This window comes from Leptopilina heterotoma, unplaced genomic scaffold (genome assembly GCF_015476425.1).
Source record: "Leptopilina heterotoma isolate Lh14 unplaced genomic scaffold, ASM1547642v1 Lhet_188, whole genome shotgun sequence".
NCBI classification, from domain to species: domain Eukaryota; kingdom Metazoa; phylum Arthropoda; class Insecta; order Hymenoptera; family Figitidae; genus Leptopilina; species Leptopilina heterotoma.
The window spans coordinates 2336-25114 of NW_025110907.1; the positions used below are offsets into that span (position 1 = coordinate 2336).

A 22779-nucleotide genomic window follows, 5' to 3' on the forward strand; every position below is an offset into this window, starting at 1 on the left:
ACAGCCAAGAGACTACTCCAAATTTGGTATATTTTTTTTTAAAATTCAAAACTGGCAAACAACATAATTGTCTAATTTTTCCCTTCCTAGTACTGTTTATATTATATTCATAGGGAAGTTTAGCTTATTGATGTGAGTCTAAATATTAACTGCAAAACTTCGAATTAGAGACCAGCGATAGATAATATGCAGAACGAGCTCTTAAAATTGAACGCCTGTGCGTGACTTTCTGTTATTATCCCACAAAATTTCAGTAACACACACGATGGGTCATGTAAATTTACATGCGGAGAATATTAATAAAAAAAAACATTACCTTTCCCTTATATAACTTCTTGTATTTAATTGCACTTTGTAAAACAGTACTAAAATATTAATTATTAAATATTATTTATTATAATAATTATTATAATAATATATATTAAAAAATATATTAATATAGAAATATTAATATATTTTTAAAAAATATATAAAATTGTGTACCTTATATTATTAAGTTATTATTATAATCAATTGAGAATATTAAATTATCAAGTTTATTATATTATTTATTTATATTATTTAAATATTACTTTTTTATATTTATTTGGTATTTATTATAATAAATACTATCAAAATATTTAATTTTATATTATGACTCACTCGTCAATATTAAGATAAGATATTGCTGCTAATGTTAAACTATTTGGGAAGCTAACAAAATTTTTATATTCACGATAGTCGCCGTCGTTAGAGCGCCTTTAAATTATGTAATACGGTTAGGGTTCGATTCTCCTTAGTTTTTGAATATTTTAATTTTTGAAACTCAATCTTTAACGAGCTGTTACTTTTACTAACTTATTAGAACATTTTACTAAAATATAGTAATTTTCACTAACTTATTAGTAGTATTTACTAACAAATAATTATTTCTACTAAGTTATTAGTACAATTTCTTAATTCAAAAGCAAAAAGTTAGTCAAAAATTCAAGTCAGTAAACATTTTACTAATAAATAGTTATTCCTGCTACTAACTTATTAGTACAATTTTACAAAAGTATAGTAATTTTCACTAATTTATTAGCAAAATTTACTAATAAATAGTTATTTCTACTAATTTATTAGTAAAATTTACTAATTCAAAGAAAAAAGTTTGTCACTAATTCAAATTAGTAAACATTTTACTAATAAATAGTTATCCTATCAACTTATTAGTAGAATTTTACAAAAGTATAATAATTTCTACTAATTTATTAGTAAATATTTACTAATTCAAAAGTAAAAAATAAATTTTAGTAATTAATAGTTATTTATACTAATTTATTAGTAACATTTACTACTTCAAAAGCAAAAATTCAGTCACTAATTCTCATTAATAAATATTTTACTAATAAAGAATTATTTCTACTAATTTATTATTAAAATTTACTAAAAACTATTAATTTTTACTAACTGACCTTATGATTTTCAATTAGTAATTTTGCTAATAAATTTGTAAAAACAACAATTTATTACTAAAATGCCACTTATAAATTAGTAGAAATTACTAATTTATTGTTAGTAGTTTTCATGGAATTTTTAAATAATTTTTTAGTAAAAAAAAAAATACTTTTTGCTAGTGGAAAAATACTACTTCATGAGTAAGTCGTAGTTGTTACTATTTCAAATTCGTAAACTGACTTACTACATTAATTAGTAGTTTTCTACAAGAAAATAGTATTTTTTTTACTAAAAAATGATAGTTTTTACCAACAAGAGTAGTTTTTACTTAAAATAGTTTTTTTTATTAAAAATAGTATTTTTTTACTAAAAATAGTAGTTTTCTACGAGCAAATAGTAATTTTCACTAAAAATAGAAGTTTTTACTAGAAATAGTATTTTTTTACAAAAAATTAGTAGTTTTCTTCTAGCAAATAGTATTTTTTTTACTAAAACTAATGGTTTTTTACTAAAAATAATAGTTTCCTACTAGCAAATAGTATTTTTTAATAAAAAATGTAGTTATTAATAATTATAATAGTAGTTTTCTAGTAGCAATAGTATTTTTTTAAAAATAGTAGTTTTCTACGAGCAAATAGTAATTTTTACTAAAAATAGAAGCTTTTACTAAAAATTAGTAGTTTTCTTCTAGCAAATAGTATTTTTTACTAAAAAGAGAAGTTTTCTACGAGCAAATAGTATTTTTTTTTACTAAAAATAGTATTTTATTTACTAAAAACAGTATTTATTTACTAAAACTAATGGTTTTTTACTAAAAATAATAGTTTCCTACTAGCAAATAGTATTTTTTTTACTAAAAATAGAAGTTATTACTAAAAATTAGTAGTTTTCTTTTAGCAAATAGTATTTTTTACTGAAAATAGTAGTTTTTACTAAAAAAGAGTAGTTTTCTACGAGCAAATAGTAATGTTTACTAAAAATTGTCGTTCTCTACTAGCAAATAGTATTCATTTTACTTAAAAATAATATTTTTTCCCTAAAAGAGCAGTTTTCTACGAGCAAGTAGTAATTTTCACGAAAAATAGAAGTTTTTACTAGAAATATTTTTTTTTTTACAAAAAATTAGTAGTTTTCTTCTAGCAAATAGTATTTTTTTTACTAAAACTAATGGTTTTTTTTACTAAAAATAATAGTTTCCTACTAGCAAATAGTATTTTTTAATAAAAAATTGTAGTTATTACTTATAATAGTAGTTTTCTAGTAGCAATAGTATTTTTTTTAAATAGTAGTTTTCTACGAGCAAATAGTAGTTTCTTTACAAATTTTTTTACTTTTTACTACAAAAATAGTAGTTTTTATTATAAACAGTAGTTTTTACTAAAAAGAGTAGTTTTCTACTAGCAAATAGTATTTATTTTACTCAAAAATAATATTTTTTTACTAAAAAACGTAGTTTTCTACGAGCAAATAGTAATTTTTACTAAAAATTGTAGTTTTCTACTGGCAAATAGTAGTTTTTATTATAAATTGCAGTTTTGACTAAAAATAGTAGTTTTCTTTTAGCAAATAGTTGTTTTTTTCTAAAAAGAGTACTTTTTATTAGAAATAGTAGTTTGTACTAAAAAATATATATATATATTTTTTTTTACTAAAAATAGTAGTTTTTTATTTAAAAATTAGTCAAAACTGTTACTAATTCAATTTGTAAACGAATTCTCTCAATTTCCTTAGTAGAAAACTACTAATTTAAATTCATAGAGTACTAATTCAGATTTAGAGGTTATTAATTAAGATTGAGAAACTACTAAACGAAATATTAAAATTTTTCACAAAAATTATTAAAAATTTTTACTAATTCGAGTTAGTGACTGACATTTTTAACTAATTCAGAGAGTAATATACTTCTAATCCAAAGTCGAAATAGTCGGAATTTTTTTTTGTTTTTTCAAACTCGCATAAACGAAATTCATATTTATAAAGAAGTATAAGGAATTACCGGACCACCCTTATGGCCTCATTAAGTGCATGATTTTTTGCAATGATGAGGGGGGAACAGAAGCGTGCGGACACGGAAAGCCCCCTCCTGAATTCGGGGCAGTGTGTAAGTCAATGCGAGGGGTTTCTTGGCATGGCATGGGTTTAAGCAGCTTACCGCTGTCGCGACTTATCCAGCGACCACAGTCGGACTCCTTCGTCACTGGACGGCGGATCACCTAACTATTTATGTATATATTTCGTCAAATTTTCGCGTAGTTTCGCAAATTAATACAAACAAAAATTTTTGTTTCTCAAGTTCACAAAAATTATGTTTTTCTAATTAAAAATAAACTTTTTCTAATCAAAACATAGTTTTAAAAAAAAGTTTTCAAAAGACAAGTTTAAAAAACCGGAAGAAAATCAAGTTTAGAAAATCAAGTTTTTCTAAATAAAACCAAGTTTTTTCAATTAATGAAAACAGTTTCTTCAATTAAAAAAACGGTTTTCTTCAATTAATAATAATAAAAAAAAGGAAACTTTAAATTCACAATGAAAAAATTTCCAACAGTCAAAATGTTTATTATTCTAGTCCTGTGTTTAGTTTTAAATGCACAAATTTGCCGGGCATTTGGCGCTGGTTATCTACCAATGAGATTCACCATGGGGAGTCCCCGACCCTACAGATCCGAAAAGCCAACCAAAGCGGAAGAATTCAATCGTACCGGTGTTCTACTTCCGGAATATCAATTACCAGCGACACTGAATCCCCACAACGTGTCTCAGTGAGCAATTTTTTTTTAATTTCCATTTTTTATATGTAATTTTCAGTGATTTTCATTTCAAAAAATCGAGAGATTTCTTTCTTATTTTCTACTGGATAAAATTAGTCGCGTGAGTAGTAAAATGCTGAATAGAGTGATTTTGTTTAAACAGTGTTTTGAAAATTGTAGTTTTTGCAAAATTAGAGCAATATTGTGTTCGAATATTAAGAAGAAAGGTTCCGAATGTTGCACTCCAACATTAAGACTATTAATTATTTTGTCTCAAAAACTATCGTTTTTGAGATAAATTTTTTGTGCTTTTTTAAAGCTTTTTTAAAACCAAAAAATTGTCTAAAAAACTATCGTTTTTGAGACAAATTTTTCGTGCTTTTTTTAAAACTTTAAGCTTTTTATAAAAAGCACCAAAAAAATTCAAAAATTTGTCTCAAAACGATGGTTAAAAACAATTGAAATATCAGTCATTTTTCACCAATTGAAAAATTGAAAAAATTACTGAAATTTTCAGACATTTTTTTATACTATAAAAAATAAGTCTTGCTTTAAACCTAATTTTGACTAAAACAACTTATATCAGTCCAATTATTGACTAAATTTCTAATTAGAAAACTGATTTTAAGACTTAAAAATTGACTTGTTTTTATTTTGAGCTCAAAAATAAGTTGAATTTAACAAAAATTTTGGATATTAAGTTTGCTAACAGTTGAAATAAAAAAATTATTTTAAAAAATTTTAATAAATTTATCGGAAAAAATTCAAAAAATTTAAATAAAACTCTTTAAAACAATTCAATTATTTCCATCAATTTTTTTTTTAAATCAATGCGATTTTTAATATCTACTATTTTAATTAAAAATTTACCAAAAGAATTAAATAATTTTAAAAAAATGTTTATAGAATTCTTCGCTAACATTCAATTATTTTTATAAATAATAAAACTCATCGCAAGATGTCAATTATTTTTTATATAATAATTTTAAATTAATTCCGCTGAAAACGCAATTATTTTTAAAAAATTTGAATAAAATTCTTCGAAAAAATTCAATTCTTTGAAAAAAATCTAATGTAATTTGTTTCTTAGAGGGTAATAATTATTTTCAATTAATTTTTAATTACATTTCTCAAATGAATTTAATTATTATCAAAAATTGTAATGCAATATTCTTCGTAAAAATTCAATTCTTTTAAAAAATGTTGATAAAAAGTTCTTTATAAGAATTCAAATTTAAGAACTATTCAATTATTCAGATAAATTATTTATTATTTAATTAATTGGATTCTCGTAGAACTTTCTAATGAGAACTGCTTTAGAATTGAATAAAATAAAATGATTAAAGTTTTGAATAATTTTATTTATAAATATCAAGAAAAATGCATTGAAAAATGATTGAATTTTGAAAGAATTACTTTTGTAATTTTTAGAAATAATTAAATTTCAAAAATGCGTTACAATGAAATCATTTTGAATATTTTAATTCCTGTAGACAAAATAAATATGGGTATTTAAATATTTAAAAAAAATTATTCTATTTTTGAATTTAATTAAGAAATTAAAAAAAAAATTGAGTCGTGAAATTTAATTTGTCGGTAGCTACTTTTTTACTACTTTTTTTTCTGTCTTTAAGCTATTTTTCGCTACTTTTTTAAAATTAATTATTGACTTCGAAGTCTGTAACAATTAGTAGAATAACTGTTTTATTAAAAGTCGATAAGAGAGTTTTATTAATTTATTTAGTGAAATAGATGACTTCAGCAATTAGTGAAATTCTACTAAAAAATTAGTAAAAATTTCACTATTTCTTAGTAGAATCCAATTAATTCTTAGAGAATATAAATAAGTAATAAACAAATTTTTTTCTTATTTCGATTCCTAAACATTTGTTTTCTTCCATTGTTAATGAAACGACAAAATAGACGAATAAGTGACGTATAAGAATAAGATTTATTTGTATTTTAAACAGTATCAATTTGTAAATAGCTAAATAACATCTTTGAGGTGGATGCTCTCTAGTAACGGAAGGCATGAAATTTTCAAAGAGCGTCGGACTCGTGCCAAATAACACGTCAAAGAAATACCACGTGCCTAAAGAGAGCCACGTTGTTCCTCTCTTTCCCTCTCTCTCTCTCTCTCTATATATATACATATATATAATTGAAACAATTTCGAATAAGAGAATAATTTCACTGAAAATGAAAAGTGAACACCATATATCTTTTCAAAGCATTATATTACAACTTAAACTTCCCCTTGTGCAAGATGTGGATATAAATATATGTTTTATTATGCAAAGAAATGAAATCACTAAAAATCCCTTCTGCTTTGATGTCGGGGGAATGTTTTTCTCATTTTCACAAAAACAAATTTGAATAAATAAAAAAAGTTGTAAATTTTTATTGCCAAACTATTAACTATTATAGAATAATTGTAAACTAATCTGAATTAGTTACTCTCTCTGAATTTTAATTAGTAAAATTGTTTTACATTTTGAATCAGTGCACTGAAAAAAAAAATTTTTGAGTTATTTGAAACAATTAACTTATTTATTTCACTCAACTAATTGGATATTTGATATAAATAAACATTATTTGACACAATTAATTTATTTTATCGCTTCAAGTAAACTAAATTATTTAATTCAAATACAATGCATTATTAAATGCAAATATAATATTTAATGGAAACAAATAAAAAATATTTGGATCAAATAAATAACTTATTGAAACCAAAATAATGAGTTATTTGAAACATTTAATTTATTTATTTCACTCAACTAATTGGATATTTGATATAAATAAACATTATTTGGCGCAATTATTTCATTTTATGGCTTCAAGTAAACTAAATTATTTAATGCAAATAATGCATTATTTAATGCTAAGAAAATATTTAATAAGAACAAATAAAAAAATAATTGGATCAAATAAATCACTTATTAAAACGATAATAAATGAGTTATTTGAAACTATTTCATTTATTTATTTTACTCAAGTAAATGGATATTAGATATAAATACAAATTATTTGTCTCAATTAATTTTAGTTAATTTTACTTTTAACAATATAAAAATCTATTATATAAATAATAAATATGTGTTAAATATATTGAACATAATAATTTTAGTAAGATTCATATTAATTTAAAATAATTTTATAAAAATAATTAGAAATTTGGAAATTTTTACACTTGCAATTTATATACATATCGAATATAATTTTCCAAGTCGGTTCGGTTGTCGATGTCGTTAAGGCTCTTCGGTTAGGTACGTGCGTCTAGGTTTCGATCCCCGTAGGTTTCAAATTTTTATTTAATTGTAAAAATTTAGTGCCTAATACTTTCAAGCTTTGAGTCCCTTAGAAGGTAGAATCGATAGTAAAAAATTTGAATTTTTATTATTTTTACAATTAAAAAATGATAAAAAGTTTCATTTATTAATTAATACAATTTGAGATTTATTTGAATCCAAAACTGCTTTGTTTTGATGCAAATAAATTTTGTATTTGGACCAAATAATTAATTATTTGACGCAATTGAAGAGATATTAGTCTAAATTAAAAGAATTAATTATAATGAATAATTGAATATTTGATACAAATAAATATTTAGTTACTTCAAAAAAATTGTTTTATTGATGCAAATAAATATTTATTTGAATTAAAAAACATTCTAATAAATATTTACTTGGTTCAAATAAATATTTATTCAATAATAGACAATTAAACCATTTAATTGAGTCAATTAATTTTTATTTGATTCAATTAAATTTTTTTTCAGTGTATTTATTACTAAAATTTTTAGAAATAACTATTTGTAACTAATTATTAGTAAAATTTACTAATTTAAAAGCAAACAGTCAGTCACTAATTCAAATTAATAAACATTTTTACTAATTCAAATTTAGAGATAAAAATAACTAATTGTTACTAAAATTTTCGATTGAATTTTTACTTCAGCAATATTATAGTAAAAATAACTAATTATTAATAAAATACGTGCAGAATTTTCGAAATTTTTTTTTATAATTAATCGTTAGTGAATATAAAGAAAAGATTTTCAAAAAATTTCCTGATCATTTTAAAAAAGAAATAAATTAGTACTAAATTATTAAAGTCACTAAAAATACACTTGTAGAGAGAAAAAAAAAAGATTCCAAATTAAATTTTGAAATTCCACAAGTTTTTATGAAACTAATACAGGAAACAATCTAAGTTTAATTTCATTATTAAATGCATAACGCGTACACTGTGTTAATTTTTCTCAATCGAATAAGATAATTCCCGAATCTGGTTAAACAACTTATTGCAATCCGGTTTTTCGATTTTCTCACACTCTACATACACATTATAAATAATAATTTAGGAAATTCTCCATACATTTTTTTTTAAAATTAAAACCCGATTTAGCATCTGGAATATAATTGCGCAAATTTTCAAATTATTCTTATTGCTCCAGTTTTTAAATGTTAATCTCATAATCCCGTTTATAATTTATATATGAAAAAATTTATTTAATTTGTTTTTTTATAAAATTCTGAAAAATTTTACCTTCTTATTTTTTCATTCCATTTAAGTATTAAATTATATAGTGAAACAAAAACATGAATAATGTTCTGGGCAGCTATATTAAATTGTGTTTATTTGATAGTCCTATTTTGGCGAATAAATATTATTTAGTATATAATAATATATTTAATTATTTCTACTAAACATAACATATAAAACGTTATGTCAAACTTTTTGAATTTTAGCAATTTTTAATAAGTGTCTCACAACTGGACACATTTTTTTATCGTTGACAAAAGCGATGTGCTCGGAAAATTGATCATAACTTTTTTTGAGTCCATCTGAACACTACACTTTCTTTGAATAAAAGTTGCGTATTTAAGTTACTTTTCGAACGGTATATTTTATTTACAATTTCGTTTACCCATTTGAAATTTATGGGTCAAAAACAAAACCCGTCTCATACCTAGACACACTCCCCTACGATTAAAGCGTAAGACAGTGAACGAAATACGATTGGCGAGATATAGAAACAATCGTGTGACGCTAACTGCAATTGTATATCAGTATAGTAATAATTATATACATGCGTCTTGTTAAAATGACATTCTAGACCTTAAAGAGTGTTAGATTCAAATAGGACTTCGAGACAAGACGAACACGCTGAATTTAGCATCGGGGGTCGCGAGGTACGACCCCTTTAGACGCCGCGACGTCGACATTGTGTCCCGACGCTAATTTTACAAAGGCTTCTTGAAAAGTCTTCTTGGCTTTAACTGTGCAAGAGCACGTGCGGCGGCGTCCCGACGCTTAGCTTCGCGACTTCATCAAAAGCATCAAAGCACACTATTCAAACTACAAGCCACACGCTTCTTGTCAAAAGGGTCAATTCAGGAAGCAAACATCTCTTTAGTCACGTGGTCTCATCGTAAAAGGGACAAGAAAAATTATTTTTAATTATCCTTTCCAAAAACCGTATATTTAAATATCTAACAATAGTTTTCATAAAATTTTACGAAAATTCTGTAGGTTCAGCCCTAAATTCATTAAAATAGGGTTCGATACTTAATTATTAATATTATATTTTTCTCTAAGTAAGATGGGTCAGTGGTAACACTACTGGATTCATAAAGTACAAACCGGGGTTCGATTCTTCGCGACTGGGAATTTTTTTTAAAATAGGAAATTTAATGTACTTCTAAAAACCATAATAGGAAGCACAGTTTTTCTAAGGATATCAAATTGAGACAAAAAAAGCATCAAAAGAGATCCAAAGGAACGTTTATATCAAATTGAGACAAAAAAAACATATATCAAAAAGTAGCTTCCCAACACACTTTTTTGTCTCAAACCTTAGAAAAACTGTCTAATTAATAAGAATTTTGAATTCAGCCTTCTACTACTCATGTTATCTTACAGAAAAAGAAAATTATCGTTCCTGATGGAAAAAAAAGAAAGAATCTCGATAACATTATTTTATCTCGATAATAATATTTTAAAAATATTATTTTAAAATATTTTGAAAAATATATTTTAAAATTGTATTTCTATTCACTTCTAACATAAAATGAATGGCAATATCATACTGGATGCAGATGAAATCATTACAGATTCCTCTATCTGAGTCCAAGGGAAGGGCCTCCTTTGACCTTGCTTGTCACTCCTTGCAGTGGGCCTATATCCTGGACAGTGAGTTATGTTGGCCCCCCTGAAGAAGATCAACAAACCGAAGGGTCGAAATGTGAGTCCCAAAAAAAGAAGAGTATATCTTCACTAACCTATACTATAATATCCTAAGGCACTATACAATTTAATATGCTAAACAAAAACATGATAAAAGTGTATAGTTATAAATTACAATTTCACCTTCAAAATTTTCTCTCGAAACCATTTTGCTATTCAAATTATTTTACACACTTTTTTTCCTCTTTTCAAAAAATTTCTTAAATCATCTTTTTTTTCAGAATTAATCCGAAAATTGCTTTTAATACAACAACCAATACTGTTAATATCCTAACAATTTTTCTAAGTATATCAAATTGAGACAAAAAAAAAAGGAATCAAAACATTACTTCGCAACACTTTTGATTCCTTTTTTTTTTTTTTTTTTTGACTCAATTTGATATCCTTAGAAAAACTGATCGAAACAATGTCAGGCTTCGTACTCGATAATTAATTTTAAAAAAGTAGCTTAAGGACAAAAAAGTAGTCAAAAAAGTAACTATGAAAAATTAATCTTGAAGACTCAATTTTTTTATAATTTCTTAATTACATTTAATAATAGAATAATTTTTAAAAATAAATATTTAAATACCTATTTATTTTGTCTACAAGAATTGAAATATTTCAAACACTTTAACGCATTTTTGAAATTTAACTATTTCTAAAAATGACAAAAGTAATTCTTTCAAAATTCAATCAATTTTCAATTCATTTTTCTTGAAATTTATAAATAAAATTATTCGAAACTTTAATTATTTTATTTTATTCAATTCTAAATCAATTCTTATCAGAAAGTTCTACGAGAATTCAATTATTTAAATAATGAATAATTTCTCTGAATAATTGAATATTTCTTAAATTTGAATTATTATAAAGAATTTTATCAACATTTTTTAAAATAATTGAATTTTTACGAAGAATTGCATTAAAATTTTTTATAATTAATTTCATTGAAGAAATATAATTAAAAATGAATTGAAAATAATTATTACCCTCTAAGAAACAAATTATATCAAATTTTTTTCAAATAATTGAATTTTTTCGAAGAATTTTATTCAAATTTTTAAGAATAATTGCGTTTTTAGCAGAATTAATTTAAAATTACGTTAAAAATAATTGAAATCCTGCGATGAGTTTTACTATTTATGAAGATAATTGAATTCTTTCAAAAAAGTTTATTATAATTACAATTAAAACTAACCAATTTAATTATTATAAAGAATTTATGAAAATAATTGAATTCTTGCGAAGAATTTTATTAAATAATTGAAATTTTGCCAAGAATTGTATTAAAATTTTTGGACAATAATTAAATATTTCTGTGATATTTTATTGAATTTTTCAAAAATAATTGAATTCCTAAAAAGCGTTTTATATTATTTATAAAAGTAATTGAATTCTTGGGAACAATTTTATTAGAATTTTTAAAAATAATTGAATTTCCAAGAAGAAATTTATTATAATTTTCAAAATAATTGAATTTTTGTGATGAATTTTGAAATTTATCAAAATAATTGAATTTTGGAAAAAAAAATTATTAAAATTTCTTATAATAATTGATTTTATTATTTATAAAAATAATTGATTTTTTTTCGTACAACAGTATTAAAAATTTTTTTCAATAATTAAATTATTTGATAAATTTTATGAGAACAAAATATTTTAAAATCATTGAATTGCGAAAAACTTTTGAAAATAATTGAAATTTTGCAAAGAATTTTATTTCAATTTTTGAAAATAATTGAATTTCTTCGAAGAATTTTGTTACTTTTGAAAATAATTGTATTCTTGTGATGAATATTGTTATTTATCAAAATAATTGAATTTTGCAAAGAATTTTATTAAAATTCCTGAAAATAATTGAATTCCTGAGAAGAATTTTATTATTTCGAAAAATAATTGAATTATTGCGAAGAATTTTATAAAAATCTATTTAAATAATTGATTTTTTCCGAAAAATATTAGGAAAATTCTGTTTTAAATAATCGAATTCCTGTGCAAATTTTTTTATTTATGAAAATAATTGAATTTTTGCGAAGAATTTTATAAACATTTTTTGTCAAATTATTCAATTCTTTTGGGTAATTTTTTATTAAAATAGATATTAAAAATCATTGAATTACGCAAATTTTGTGAAAATAATTAAATCGTTAAGAATTTTATTAAAATTTTAAAAATTTTTTCCAATAACTTTATTAAAATTTAAAAATAATTGTGTTATTTCAACTGTTAACAAAAATGTCTAAGTATAAATTCTCAAACATGTAAAAAAGTAGTTTTTAGTGTTACAAATAAAAAAAAGTATCCAAATAGTAGCTGATCGTAAAAAAAAGTAGTAAATAGTAGATTTTAGTATAGATGAGTGCTCGCAATGTAAAAAATAAACTTTTTTCGAAAAATTGGTATAATGCAGTGCAGTCTATACTTAAGTGAGTGAGAGAGAGAGAGAGAGAGAAAGAGAGCGAGCAAAAAGAAGCGAAAGGGTGGAAACGATGAAAGTAAAATATTTAAAAGGCGACCACCCTTACTTTTAAAAGAGACTGTCATTCAGTCACGTGAATCCGAGGATTTACGTGCGGACTCCGCGCGCTCTCAAATAATTTCGGACCGTCTAGACCGTCTTCAGTCAAGTCAGGCGACTTATTTTCGTGGATCGTGACAAAATTAGAATTTCAAATTGTCAAGACTAAATAAAATTCGGCCTCGTCGCGGAACCTTCTAATAGTCTTTAAAAGAAGAAAGATGGCAATTAATCACCAGAGGAAACGGAAATTTATTCGCCAAGGTCATTCGCGAAACGCGATTATTGCAAAAATTAACCGAAAACGGCGAAAACATCATTTACTAAACGATATTAGTCAATTATTATTTTATAGATATTAATTATCAATTATTTGAATAGTATTTTAATAATATATCTAAACATAAAAAAAAAGAAATGTTTTTTATTTTTTATATTATTATTTTAATAAAAACATTTATTTTAAATAATACAGAGCTTTTACCTGTGTATGATATATAAATTTGGGTCTAAATTAATCAAAATAGGGTTCGATAGGCTTATTATTAGTTATTAATATTATATACTTTTCTCTAAGTAAGATGGGTCAGTGGTAACACTACTGGATTCGTAAAGCACAGACCGGGGTTCGATTCTTCACGACAGCGAATTTTTTTTTATTTTCTAAGAATATCAAATTGAGACAAAAAACGTATCAAAAGAGTTTCAAAGCAACGTTTATGTCAAATTGAGACAAAAAAGGTATCAAAAGTGTTGCGAAGCAACTTTTATATCAAATTGAGACAAAAAAGGTATATTAAAAATTTGATAAGAAAAACTATAAGATTAAAGAGATACTGTGGAAGTTTAAAGAAATATTCCTCAAAAATTTGATGATTATAATTTAAATTTTATCATTTACATCCTTAATTATATAATAAAATAATATAAAAAAACTTACGGATATAAAAAATTAAAAGCAAAAAAGAGCAAAAAAAAAAGTAACAATTGTCTATCTTCAGTGGTCCAGACGAGATGGCCAGTGAAAACATTGATACAGGGTTCGCCATTATTCACCTATAAAGGCCCGGAAGCGCAGAATTTTTCAATTCCAAGAGTGCGAGCAGGTCTTTACCGGTTCGAGATCAAATCCCTCGAGTCCCCATACCCAAAGAGTGAGTCTCCAAACACGGTTCTTCTCTTTGCAACATCCAATGCCCTGGATCATCTTCCAGGCTCGTTTGAGAACTTTAAAGGAAAACGCAATTATTCTCTTCGATTCCAACAACGCAGAAGAAAACGTCGTCTCACGGTTTCTTGGAGCAAGAGGTAGTAACTATTTCTCTCTTTTATATCCATTATTGTTTTTTATACACTCGTCGCTTTTATTTCCACTCTCTTGTTTTTTTTCTTCATTTTATATATATGAAAACTAAAACACGCAATCTTTTATTGTCGATTCTGTGGAAGGAGCAAAATGTGGATGAGAAAAAATTTCTTTCTATTTATGTTTTTCCAAAAGGGTTGCAATTTTTTATTTTGACCTTCAATTTTCGAATTTGACATTGTCCCTGATTTTGACTTTAAAACTTTGACTCTAAATTTAACTTTGATTGTTAATCTGACTTCGACTATAACTTTGATTTAAAATTTGACTCTAATTTACAATTCGACTCTAAATTTGACATTAATTTTGACATTGATTTTTACTTTAACTTTGGCCCTAAATTTAACATTGACTCTAACTTTGATTTTGAATTTCACTCTAATTTAAAATTTGACTCAACATTTCACTTTGACTACAAATTTAACATTAATTTTGATTTTAACTTTCTACTTTAACTTTCAGTCTAAATTTAACATTGACTGTAACTTTGAACTCGACTTTAACATTAATTTTAAACTTGAATCCAAATTTTGACATTGATATTGACTTTAACTTTGACTCTAAATTTCACTTCGACTTTAAGTTTGACTATAATTTTGACATTGATTTTGACATTGATTTTGACATAAACTTTGACTGTAACCTTGATTGAGTGATTCAAGTCAAAATTTTAAATTTTAATTAAAGTCAAAATCAATGCCAAAATTTAAATTCAAATTTCAAAATTAATGTTAAAGTCGAAGTCAAAGTTACAGTCAATGTTAAATTTAGAGTCAAAATTAATGTTAAAATCAAAGTTAAAGTCGTAGTCAAAGTTACAGTCAAAGTTTCATGTAATAATCAATGTTAAATTTAAGGTCAAAGTGAAACTTAGAGTCAAAGTTACAAAGTCAAAGTCAATTTTGACATTGATTTTAACTTTAACTTTGACTGTAACTTTAACTACGAATTTAACTTTGATTTTAATTTTCACTCTAAATTTGACATTTATTTTGACTTTAATTTTGAGTCCAAATTTAACATTGACTATAACTTTAACTTTGACTTTAAATTTGATTTTAAAGAATCTAAATTTTTAAAATTGATTTTGACTTTAACTTTGATTTTAAATTTGACTCTAAATTTCAATTTGACATTAAATTTAACATTAATTTTGACATTGATTTTGGCTTTAACTTTCACTCTAAATTTAACTTTGACTCTAATTTTGATCTTAAATTTCACTCTAATTTAAAATTTGACTAAAAATTTCACTTTGACTTCAAATTTGACATTAATTTTGATTTTAACTTTTTACTTTAACTTTGACTCTAACTTTAAAATTGACTGTAACTTTGACTTCGAATTTAACATTAATTTTAAATTTGAATCTAAATTTTGACATTGATTTTGACTTTAACTTTAACTTAAACTACGACTTAAACTTTGATTTTAAATTTGACTATAATTTTGACATTGATTTTGACATAAACTTCGACTGTAACGTTGATTGAGAAATTTAATTGAAAATTTAAAAATTTTAATTAAAGTCAAAATCAATGCCAAAATTCTAATTCAAATTTAAAATTAATGTTAAAGTCGAAGTCAAAGTTAGAGTCAATGTTAAATTTAGAGTCAAAATTAATTTGACTTTAATTTCAAAATAAATTAAAATCAAAGTTAAAGTCGTAGTCTGTAACTTTAACTACGACTCTAACTTTGATTTTAAATTTAACTCTAAATTTAACATGTGTTTTGACTCTAAATTTAACGTTGACTGTAACTTTAAATTTGACTTTAAATTTGATTTTAAATTTGAATCTAAATTTTGACATTGATTTTGACTTTAACTTTGATTTTAAATTTGACTCTAATTTTAAATCGGACTCTAAATTTTAAATTTGACACTAAATTTCAATTTGATTAAATTTAACATTAATTTTGACATTGATATTGGCTTAAACTTTCACTCTAAATTTAACTTTGATTTTAAATTTGACATAGATTTTGACTTTCAATTTAAATTTGACTTTGACATTAACTTCGACCGACAATAATTTTGACTTTAACTTTGCTATTAAATTTGAATCTAAATTTTGACATTGATTTTGACTTTAACTCTTAATTTAACTTTGACTGTAACTTTGACTATAAATTTGACATTGATTTTGACTTTAACTTCGGCTCTAAATTTAACGTCAACTGTAACTTTGACTCCGACTTCAACTTATATTTTAAATTTGACTCGAAATTTGACATTAATTTTGACATTGATTTTGACTTTAACTTTGACTCTAAATTTTACTTTCATTTAAAATTTGACATAGATTTTGATTTGAACTTCGACTTTAACTTTAAATTTAAGATGTGAGTCTAAATTTGACTTTGACCTTAACTCCGACCATAAATTTGACTGTAATTTTGACTTTAACTTTGCCTTTAAATTTCAATTTTACTTTGAATCTAAATTTGACTTTAACTTTGACTTTAAATTTCGTTATCAAAATGAAAGTCAAAGTTAAAGTTAAAGTTAAAGTTAAAGTTAAAGTTAAAGTTAAAGTTAAAGTTAAAGTTAAAGTTAAAGTTAAAGTTAAAGTTAAAGTTAAAGTTAAAGTTAAAGTTAAAGTTAAAGTTAAAGTTAAAGTTAAAGTTAAAGTTAAAGTTAAAGTTAAAGTTAAAGTTAAAGTTAAAGTTAAAGTTAAAGTTAAAGTTAAAGTTAAAGTTAAAGTTAAAGTTAAAGTTAAAGTTAAAGTTAAAGTTAAAGTTAAAGTTAAAGTTAAAGTTAAAGTTAAAGTTAAAGTTAAAGTTAAAGTTAAAGTTAAAGTTAAAGTTAAAGTTAAAGTTAAAGTTAAAGTTAAAGTTAAAGTTAAAGTTAAAGTTAAAGTTAAAGTTAAAGTTAAAGTTAAAGTTAAAGTTAAAGTTTAAGTCAAAGTTGAAGTCAAAGTAACAGTCCAAGTCTAATTTAAAGTCAAATTCCAACCAAAAATCAAAGTCAAACTAAAAAATCGCATCCATTAACATATTTCAATTACTTCTTCTTACAGACAACAAAAAATATTTATAAAATCATATTTTTAATACAATACTTACCCTTTACAATATAAACAGTTTAGGTATCATAAAACTGAATAAAAAGTTTTGATTAATTTAATTTTTTTTTTTTCAAAAATTTCACAACAGCCAAGATTCCCATTTGTCGAGTTATTGTTTAGTGGTAACATCAGGAGCACAATATCACCCTTCAACATTATGTGCGGCGAAAAATTTTTTACAAAATCGTCCCCGCGTCACGAGAGGAAGTTCTTTTCAAGAACAGCAATATAGAGGTGTACCGGAAGGCTTGCATTGCGTACGTCAAACGAAACTGACACTTCACGGAATGAAATACAACACTAATTACAACTTTACACTATATGTGGTCAGTGACTCAACCACTTTTCTTCTTATTTCAAATTTCAGTAGCAAAACGTTTCAAAACAATATACATGCGTTTCATTCATAACTATTTATGTTTCCTTTAGAGCGGGGAAACAAAAAACAATTTTATATTCGTAATACAATAAAGCCTTTTTGTAATTAGAAAAAAAAGTCATAAATTTAATGGTAAAAATATTTGTGCAAATGATTTGAATACTATTTTTTTTCATTTGAATATATAAAATAGTAAATTTGGTATAAATATAGTAATTTCTAATTTATATACCTATAAAATAGTTTTGTTTCAATAATAAAATTAGTAAAATTCTATTTTTAGGTGAATATGAGAAATAATGTTTCAAATTTGGTGGCCTCGGATATGTTGAAATTTCGCAAAACACCAACGCAAACTTTACTCAATGGACGATATACAACTGTGGACTTGAAGAAAAGTGACGGATTAATTAATTTTCAATATATGCCGCTGGGAAATGCTACAACAATGTTTCACATTTTGCCATGTGGTGGTGGGATTGTTACAGCAAAATTAAGAGCCAATGGCATTGTTCCACAGGTACAATATATTTATTATTTTTTTATTACCTAAATCTAAATTAGCGGTTTTACTAATTAAAGAGTTACTAAGTTATTAATATAGTAAATAAATTCGTTCACCAATTAAAAATCTTACTAATTTTTAGAAGAAAACTACTAATTTTTAGTAAAAGAACTATTACATAGGGTTTACTAAATTTGAATTAGTCAACTTTACAAATAAATTAGTAGAAATTACTATTAATTAGTAAAATTTACTTTTTGATTTTGAATTAGTAAACTTTACTAATAAATTAGTAGAAATTACTATTTATTAGTAAATTTCACTAATAAATTAGTGGAAATTACTATTCACTAGTAAAACTACTAATAATTCAGTATAAATAACTATTTATTAGTAAAATCTTTACTAACTGGATTTAGAGACAAACTTTTTGCGTTTGAATTGGTAAATTTTACTAAAAAATTAGTAGAAATGACTATTTATTAGTAAAATTTACTTTTTTCTTTTGTGTTAGTAAATTTCACTAACAAATTAGTAGAAATTACTATTTATTAGTAAAATTTACTTTTTGATTTTGAATTAGTAAAAATTAGTATTAATTAGTAAAATTTCCTTTTTATTTTGAATTAATAAAATTTACTAATAAATTAGTAGAAATTACTATTTATTAATAAATTTCACTAATAAATTAATAGAAATTAATATTTATTAATAAAATTTACTAATTCAAAAGCAAAAAGTCAGTCACTTATTCAAATTAGTAAACATTTCTACTACTTCAAATTTAAAGAGTTGAATTTTACAAAATTTAGTTAAAATTGATTAAAATTTATAAAACTCAGTTAATTAAGTTTACGTTTCTTATTATTATAACTCTAGAAGAATTTATGAATTTAGGTCGCAGAAGTAATTGGGCACGCTGCAATAAAAGCACCACCATTGACACCAGGAAAACAATATACTCTAAGAGTTTCTTCAACTCCACACGAAAAAATATCGCTAATAAAAGTTCTTGCGACCGATGAAGGCTCCATTCCATATCCAGAGGTAAAAAATTGTTTTGAAAATAAATTTCAAAATTTAATTTAGAAGAAAATATCGTCCAGTACTTAGGTAAATATTGAAAATAATATTCTAAATTCAAAAATAAAATATTTACTTTTATTTCTGAAAATGATCAGATTTATTCATACCTATTCTTTTAATATTAATTATTAATTATTAATTATTAAACTTGTTGATTACTGATATTATTTATTATTAACATTATTAGTTACTACCACTATTAATTAATATTTAATAGAAGAAAATTAATATTTTTTAAATAAGATAAATAAAATAGTTTTTTAAAATAGTTGTTCTAAAATTTAAACATAGATTCCAATTCAGAAATTGATACTACATACAAAAATAATAATTCCCAATAAAAAAATCAATGTCCATTTTTAAAACATAAATGAAATCTCAAATTAAGAACTGTACTTTTATCTTAAAATTCAATATTCTCAAAATAAAGATCGAATCAAATAATTTTAATTGTGAAATTAAATTTTCGATTTTTAATTTTATGAATAGACACAAAGATCATATTTTAATCTTATTGAATTTTATTTTCAATTTCTAATAATAGTTGGAATTAAGGGCATTCGAGAGAAAATAATGGTTTCATAAAAAGAATTTTATTATTTCTGAAAATAATTGAATTCTTTCGAAGAATTTTTTTTAAATTTATTAAAATTTTTGAAAATAATTGAATATTTTTAAGAAATTTTTTTAAAATTATTTTGAAGATAATTGAATTCCTGCAAAGAATTTTATTATATGTAAGAAAATATTTAAGAAAATAATTCAATTCTTGTACAGAAGTTTATTCAAATTTATTAAAAGTATAATTCAATTCTTTCGAAAAATTTCATTATTTCTGAAAATAATTCAATTCTTATCAAGAATTTTATCAAAATTTTTGTAAAATAATTGAATTTCTGCCAAGATTTTTATATGTAAAAAAATAATTGAATTCTTATGAAGAATTTTATCAAAATTTTTGTAAAATAATTGTGTTTTTCGAAGAATTTTTTAAAAATTTATTTAAAATAATTGAATTTCTGACACGATTTTTATATATAAAAAAATAATTGAATTCTTATGAAGAATTTTATCGAAATTTTTTAAAATAATAAATTCTTATGAAGAATTTTATCAAAATTTTTGTAAAATAATTGAATTTCTGCCAAGATTTTTATATGTAAAATAATAATTGAATTCTTATGAAGAATTTTATCAAAATTTTTGTAAAATAATTGTATTTTTCGAAGAATTTTTTAAAAATTTATTTAAAATAATTGAATTTCTGACACGATTTTTATATGTAAAAAAATAATTGAATTCTTATGAAGAATTTTATCAAAATAATTTTTGTAAAATAATTGAATTCCTATAAAAAATTTTATCAAAATTTTTGTAAAATAATTGAATTCCTATAAAGAATTTTATCAAAATTTTTGTAAAATAATTGAATTCTTTAGAAGAATTTTATTATTTCTGAAAATAATTGAATTCTTGCAAATTTTTTCGACGTGTTTAATTAAAATTGTATTTAAAATAATTGAATATCGTTAGAAATTTTTTTTTTTTTAATTTTTTGGAAATAATTGAATTGTTTTGAAGAATTTTTCTATGAATTCTATAAATTAAATATTTTTCCTGATGCCCTTATAATTAATAATATTTAGGAATAATAATAGTTGATATTAATAATATTTGGTAATAATTATGTTTAGTATAATTAATAATATTTGGTATTAATATCATTTAGTATAATTAATAATATTTGGTCCTAAAGGTAATAAAATAATATTTGGTATTAATGTTATTTAGTATAATTAATAATATTTGGTCCTAAATTTGGTAATAAAATAATATTTGGTATTAATGTTATTTAGTATAATTAATAATATTATGATATTAATTAATAATAGTCATCAATAATTAATTAAAAACAGCTATCATCAAAAAGTGTACCATGGGAATTTCGATCAATGAGAAAATGTCATCAAGTGACAGTTGGCGTTGAACCAGCGGGAGCAGCGAAATATTGCGTCCTAGTACGTGAGGCACACGGACCAATTGGAATATCGAGTGTTACATTTCCCGATCAATGTGGTTTAAATCGAAGGAAACGATCGGAATATGCATACGAAGAGTGCGAGGAAAAAAACACTATCTCCAAAGAAAGGGCTTTGCCATTCACCGTGAGAAAACTTGAACCAGGAAAGGAATATCTAGTTCAAATTACAGCTGAACTCAAAGGGCAGTACCTATCATATCCCCTTCTTGGCGTCCGAACAAAACGCTCCTGTTTGCCATGAAAGCAATTTTCAACAAAAAAAATTAACTAAACCGACTGCTTTTTTTATTCGAATTCTAATTATCATATAAACGAATTCTACACTCAGAACGAAACTAATCTCACAATAAGAGGAAAACTTCTCCGATATAGTAAAATTTACCTTCTCGCAGTAATCAAATATTTTCCCCTTTTTTAAAATTTTCGACAAAAAAATCCAATCAAAATGTTGCTTCGCAACATTTTTTTAATCGTTTTTTATCTCAATTTGCAACTGACAAAAAATTTACTTTGAAGGAAAATATTTTTATTACAAGAGAAAAAATTCATGAAATTTTTCTGAATTATAGAAAATATAATTCATTTAAATAAAAACTCTTCATTCAAAAAAAAAAAAATGAAGCGTTTTCATTTAATGTTCAATAAAAATTCTAATTCATGTCTAGAAATTTTTTTTTTGTTTTGTTTTAAAAGAAAAAAGTGTTTAGTCCTTGACAAATATTCACATTAAATCAAGTATTTGAAGTAAATGTAGAGGCTAGATTTTTCTATTTAAATGCATAACATTATTCGTTCCAAATTTTATAAGACTTATAGTTTTGTAATTTATCATTAACTTTAATCTATCATTATATTATGTATACATTAATATAGAATCTTATTTCAAAAAGACAATTCTCATAATTAAGTTTAGAAATGACGTGGAAAATTATATTTTATTAAAACGCAGTATTTTTTCAAATAAATATTGTATACTATTAATTTCAAAAAATATGTTCACGTGTTGCAAAATTTATAATTAAAAATAATTTATATTAAGATGATATCTATTTAACTTTCAACAAAAGAAATATTTACTTTCTTTGAATAAAATAAGCCTTTAGAATAATAATCGTCATTAAATATTACTATAATTAGAATTATTTTTGCACGTTTGGACTATATTTTGTATATATGAATGAAAGAATGTTTCATTACCCAGTAGGATAAAATAAAATATTGTCCAATATTGATTCAAGATTGAAAAAATGTAGAAACTAATCTATTGAATTTAAATATTGGAACAATATTAGCGAAAGAATTTTAGTGAAAAATAATAATTTCTACTAATTTAGTAGTAAAATTTACTAATCCAAATGCAAAAAGTCATTCACTAATTTAAATTGGTAAATTTCACTAATAAATTAGTAGAAA

At 23.2% G+C, this 22779-nt stretch overlaps 1 protein-coding gene across 1 annotated transcript; it reads left to right on the plus strand.

Annotated features, from left to right (window-relative positions):
* The first annotated feature begins 3473 nt into the window (after positions 1–3473).
* LOC122500520 (protein NDNF-like) lies at positions 3474–21882 on the plus strand. The gene is made up of 7 exons (XM_043609477.1): positions 3474–4178; positions 10286–10416; positions 13920–14226; positions 17444–17681; positions 18018–18254; positions 19137–19286; positions 21242–21882. Exons 1-7 carry the CDS (start codon positions 3946–3948, stop codon positions 21605–21607), a joined length of 1662 nt encoding a protein of 553 aa, XP_043465412.1. The 5' UTR covers positions 3474–3945; the 3' UTR covers positions 21608–21882.
* Positions 21883–22779: the final 897 nt, after the last annotated feature.

Bases quoted from the DNA above. Each gene is read 5' to 3' on its own strand.
- LOC122500520 (XM_043609477.1), top strand. From the start codon at position 3,946: ATGAAAAAATTTCCAACAGTCAAAATGTTTATTATTCTAGTCCTGTGT. The intron at 10,417-13,919 runs GTGAGTCCCAAA...GTCTATCTTCAG, and splicing joins ACAAACCGAAGGGTCGAAAT to TGGTCCAGACGAGATGGCCA. The intron at 19,287-21,241 runs GTAAAAAATTGT...AATTAAAAACAG, and splicing joins GCTCCATTCCATATCCAGAG to CTATCATCAAAAAGTGTACC.